Source organism: Trypanosoma cruzi, genomic scaffold, assembly GCF_000209065.1.
Source record: "Trypanosoma cruzi strain CL Brener 1047053516367 genomic scaffold, whole genome shotgun sequence".
Classification (NCBI taxonomy): domain Eukaryota; phylum Euglenozoa; class Kinetoplastea; order Trypanosomatida; family Trypanosomatidae; genus Trypanosoma; species Trypanosoma cruzi.
The window spans coordinates 10,901-16,339 of NW_001849110.1; the positions used below are offsets into that span (position 1 = coordinate 10,901).

General features: G+C 60.8%; 1 protein-coding gene and 2 pseudogenes across 1 annotated transcript, besides 1 other annotated feature; all 3 read left to right on the forward strand.

Annotated features, from left to right (window-relative positions):
- Tc00.1047053509667.10 (dispersed gene family protein 1 (DGF-1), putative) lies at positions 1–1,699 on the forward strand (the record flags this gene model as incomplete). The annotated part of the gene is made up of 1 exon (XM_799129.1): positions 1–1,699. A coding segment is annotated over one exon (1,699 nt), but the record flags the coding sequence as incomplete, so codon positions are not given.
- Positions 1–5,439: a sequence feature (areas not merged during assembly with more than two copies in the genome that could not be assigned to a particular haplotype).
- Tc00.1047053509667.20 lies at positions 2,903–4,096 on the forward strand (annotated as a pseudogene).
- Tc00.1047053509667.31 lies at positions 4,752–5,439 on the forward strand (annotated as a pseudogene; the record flags this gene model as incomplete).

Sequence of the window (5,439 nt, forward strand, 5' to 3'; positions counted from 1 at the left end):
GGCTGGTGGGAGTCCTGACTGCAGAACGACAGTTCGCTGGCGTGTGGGAGTGCCTGTCCCTGACGCTGGCTTGATGGTGTGCGCTGCCGCCTGCCGTTCCTGCTGGGCAAGCGACCCGCAGCTCGGCACGCACCTAGAGCTTCAGTGCCGGTGTCGACGGTCGCAAGCCGACCGGCTTTGGTGGTACCGTGGGGAGCTGATGCTGCGCAACGCGACGTGGGTGCGCAACGCGACGAATCCGTCCACCGTCCTGGAGCTGGCTGCGCCCGTGCACCGCGGTTACTTCATTGGTGCCGACGAGACGATAGTCATTCGCTGCGACGCTGTGGCGGTGTTTGGCGGCTGCAAGGGTGTGCTGCTTGGGTCTTTCACGATCGCGTCCAACACGCCGCCTGCTGTTGCCAGCGCCCTCTCGGCGATCACCGGCGTTGTTGCGGGTGCGGCGGCTGTTGCCGTGGTGGTGACCGGCGGGCTGGGCTCCATTCTGGAGATGCAGGCGCTCGGCATGTTTGCGAGGATGCCATGCGCCTCGGCGCAGGAGCGTGCGAGCACCGTTGCGCTGCCGTACTTCCTGTCGGTGTTCGCTGCCCTTGATCCGCTGTGGATGGTGGTGGGCAACGCGCTGCTCGCCGCTGTGTTCGGCTGCGTGCACTACGGTGTGACGGCGGCCTTCCAGCGGTGGCGCGGCGTGGACGCAGCGACTGCGTGGGCGGCGATGCGCTTCCCGAGCCTGACGTACGTAGTGGCGCACGCGATGCACCTCGGCATATTCTTCGGCTCCGTGTTTGCAGTGGCGATGCCCGGTGCCCGCGCGCAGCACTACGTGATCGGTGTCTTTGGCGTGCTGTACGGTGTGGCGTTCCCTGCTGGCGTGTGCTACTTCATTGCCCGCCACACGGGCGCGAGCTTTGCGAAGTACTGGCAGTTTTCGAGGAAGCCGCTGCACGAGCGCCTGCTGTACCCCGTCGGGTATTGGCACCCCGCGGCGCAGCAGCGGATGTACGGCGGTATGCTGACGAACATGAAGGGCAGCCACGTGTACTGGTGCGTGTTCCAGCTGTCGGTGCTGTGTGTGGTGGGCCTGATTGCTGCTGTGCACCCGCCCGTGGGAGTCTGCCACGTCCTGTACTTCTGCATGGCTGCCGTGCTGCTTGCGGGTGCGGGCGTGGTTGCCTTCACGAACATGATGCGTTCGGCCTTCCTGACGGTGATGCACACGGCGAGCTTTGTGCTCCTTGCGGTGCTGTGCGTGGTCAGCGCGGCCAACCATCTTGCGCCGAGCGACGGCGGTGCGAGGGCGTACGCGGCTATCGTGCTGCTGCTGACCACCGTGCTGCTTGCGGCCACTGTGTACTGTGCGGTTGTGTGGTACGTGGAGGACCGCCACTGGCAGGAACTGCGCGAGCCGCAGCGTGGCGAGCTGGATGCGCTGCTGCACGATGACGAGGAGAGCGACGAAGAGTTGCGGAAGCACCACGAACGGACATCATCTTCGTACGCTTCAGGCAGCGCCGGCGCGTCGTCGTACCGACCGCCCGCACCGCCGCGGTGGGAACGCATCATTGGTAGCAACGAACGCAGCCCAGATACCATTGACCGTCAGCCGCAGCCACTGGCAGTCGACACCCACTCCAACGCATTAAGCTTCCTGGACCGTGCATCAACTACAAGTGGGAGCGTGAATCACGCTATCCTGTGACATGCGCCACGTGAAATTTGTGTGCGGTGCTGGCCGACGGGGGGAGATGGCGCGGGGCCACGGCTGCTGCGCGCCACGGCCAGTCATTGTATGGCGCACCAACAGTGTCGTTCTTTTTTGTTTTCATTGGCGCTTTTCTATTGTCTTTCTTTTCTGCGAGTGTTGGCTTGACTGTCTTGTAATTTCCAGCGATTGTGTGGGGTTTTGTCCATAATTTTATTTTATCTTTTTAGTTTACACCAACTTCAGAGCGTTTGTTTTGTAATTCTTTCTCGTTTCTTTTGTCACTCTGTGATCCGCCACCACAGCGGCTGCTGCGTGTATATCGCTGCGTGGAAGTGGCGGGAGTGCGGTGCTGGCCGACGGGGGGAGATGGCGCGGGGCCACGGCTGCTGCGCGCCACGGCCAGTCATTGTATGGTGCACCGACAGTGTTGTTCATTTTTGTTTTCATTGGTTCTTGTCTATTGTCTTTTTTTTCTGCGAGTGTTTATTTGACTTTCTTGTAATTTCCAGCGATTGTGTGGGGTTTCGTCCATAATTTTATTTTATCTTTTTAGTTTACACCAACTTCAGAGCGTTTGTTTTGTAATTCTTTCTCGTTTCTTTTGCCACTCTGTGATCCGCCACCACAGCGGCTGCTGCGTGTATATCGCTGCGTGGAAGTGGCGGGAGTGCGGTGCTGGCCGACGGGGGGAGATGGCGCGGGGCCACGGCTGCTGCGCGCCACGGCCAGTCATTGTATGGTGCACCGACAGTGTCGTTCATTTTTGTTTTCATTGGCGCTTTTCTATTGTCTTTTTTTTCTGCGAGTGTTGGCTTGACTGTCTTGTATTTTCTGGATAATATGTCCAGGGGCTACGCGTGTGTGGCTTGGCTGCGGCAGAAGTGAGCGCTTGGGTGTTGGATCCCGCTGCGTGCATTTTTTTTTTAGTGATACATCAGGTGATGTGTGCTGTCCCGAAGTCCTGCCTCTCTTCTCCTGCCTGTTCGTTTTCCGTCCGGTGTGGCACTGCGGTGCACGGGCGAAGTAGTCGTTTGGATCCTTTTGTGGTGCGTCGCATCTCACGCTTTGCTGCGCCGTTGGTCATGGAGGGACGAAGTTGTGCCACGACGCGTGGGGATGATGCCAGCCGCACAGAGCGCAAGGAGGACGTTGTGACGCCGTGGGGTGTTGCCGCCTCGGGCCCAAGGGGTGGGGACGATGGCCGCGTCCTCGCACGATTCAGGTCGGAGCCCGTTGAAGAGCCCCTTCTGCAGCGGCTGGAGGAAACATGCAACGGACGGGGGGAGCACCGCACAAGGGGAGGCGGGACGAATGGCATTGCACCATTTTTTCCGCCGCGGCATCGTCTTCTCCCACAGGGATTTTGGAGCCGCCCTTGACTGCGTGCGTGCGTCCTTTGCGACGGGGACACACCGCGCGTACTTGTACACTGGTCGTGGACCGAGCGCGCAGTCGATGCACATTGGCCATGTCATACCGTTTTTATTGACGCGGTACCTGCAGGATGCGCTCGGTCTTCCGTTGGTGATCCAGATAACCGATGATGAGAAGCACTTCTTCCGCGACATTCCTGTCAGCGGGGAGAGGGCGAGCGGGTTGGTGGAGAACATAAAAGACATCATTGCCTTTGGCTTCGATCCACGCAAGACATTTATATTCCGCAACACGATGTACATGGGGGACATGTACCCAACTGTCGTGCAGTTGCAGCGCATGTTGACGCTGAGCGCTGTGAAGAATGCATTTGGCCTGAAGGATAGCGACAATGTTGGAAAGGCAGCCTTTCCAGCGGTGCAGGCCGCACCGTGTTTTAGCAGTGTCTTCCCCCGTGTGCTACCACGGCTAGCTGGGACCCGCCGCTGAAGTTCATCATTCCCTGTGCAATTGATCAGGGCGCTTTTTTCCTTCTGGCACGCAACGTCGCGCCGCGTATGAAGTGCTGCGCCCCCGCACTGCTGCACACAAAGTTCCTCCCCGCACTGAAGGGAGCGCAGTTCAAGATGAGCAGCAGCGCCGAGGGGAACGGAGTCATCACACTACACGACACGGAGCAGGAGGTGCGGAAGAAGGTGCGCAAGGCCTTCTCTGGTGGGGGTGGCACGCTGGAGGACATGCGTGCGGAGGGTGTCAACCTGCACGCAGACGTGGCGTACCAACTCATTCGGTTCTTCTGCCCCGACGACAATCTCCTCGCGGAGGTGACGTCGAAGTACAGCAGGGGTGAGATGAACAGCGCCGAGGTAAAGGACCTCGCCGCGGATGTCGTTGTGCGGCACGTCTTGTCGGGGTGGCAGGCGCGGCGGGCTGGCGTCACAGATGCCGACGTGGAACACTTCTCCGGCATCCGCAGCATTCTTCTGTGAATGCCGGCAGGAGGGAGGAAGGGATGATGGGGGCGAGAGGGCGCACATGCAACGGGAGTGGTGTGGCTGACTGTGGTGTCCGTGAAGATGATGCCTGTGGGTGGGGGCGTGTTGGTTGTTGTGGTGCCCACCGCGTATATTTGTTTGCTGTGGCTTCTGCTGGACTGCACGTGAACGCCTGGTGTTCCCCTTGCAGTTGTACAACAAGAATTTTAGACCAACATTAGATAGGGGACTATTAGGCTGCAATGGGGCGGGGGCCGCACCACGATGGCACGCGCCACGGGAGAGAAGGGTGGCCGCGGGATTTTCCGAGGGAGAAGGGGTGCGACACGACCTTACGAAAACGTTGATGGGTGCGGCATTTGCTGCGGGGATTGTTCAGGAGATGTAGCGGACGCTTCTTTTGCCAGGGGCTATGCCACTCGGGCACGTGACGCGCTGCGGTTCCCAAACGTGTGGTGAGCGTCTGGCGAGACACGTTGCGTGCGCTGCCGGAGGGAAGGGCCGCTGCTCTGCATGACTATTTGGGCACTACGGGGCGCACCGCATGCTTTGATGGTATTCTGCGTGGATGTGGACACCTCGCCGACCACGGACCCCGTGAGACACTGAAGTTCTACGCCGTTACCTGCCGTGGTGCGACCCCGCATGAAGGCCTCTGTGCCGATCCCGCGAGCAGCATGGCGGCACTGCAGTCCTTCGGTCTTGACGCTGTGACGCCGCAACCGGCAGTAGAGCTGGGGACAGACGAATACGCAGTCCTGCGAGACGGCGTGGCGCGTCGTCTTAACTGTGAGGGTGCGGTGTTGTACGGCTGCAATGAGGCGGGGGCTGTTGTGCGGATGTGGAGGCAGCGGTCCCACGCATACGCAATGGAGCGTGCGGCGCAGGAGGCCATCGTCACGCACCGTTTGTGCGGTGTGGCGCTCCGCTCGAGGCTCGCAGGCAAGCTCGCCGGGCTGCCAGAGGAGGTGCGCCGGTGCCTCGGCGACTGGGAAGCGGAACGCCTCGACTACCTTGTGCAGTTTGCAGCGTGGCTGCATTTGACACGGCGGCAAACGGCGCGAACGGACCTTGGCGGGCTGCAGGACCTGTGCCGCCGATGGATCACGCTGCGAAACAGTTCACGCAGTGTGTCGCCGCCGATGCGCACGTGCGGTCCCAAGTGACGCACTGCGAGCCGTCCGGTGACGACACTGTCGTCTGCGTTGGTCCGCAGGGCTGCGGCAAGTCCACATTCTCCCGCACCCTGTACGCTCTGCTGCGCCAGGCAGGGCTTTCGCCATGTTGGATCAACCAAGACGAGGCCGGCGGAGAGCGGCAGTTTCTTGACGCCATTCGGCGCGCGCAGCGAGGCGGCCACACGCA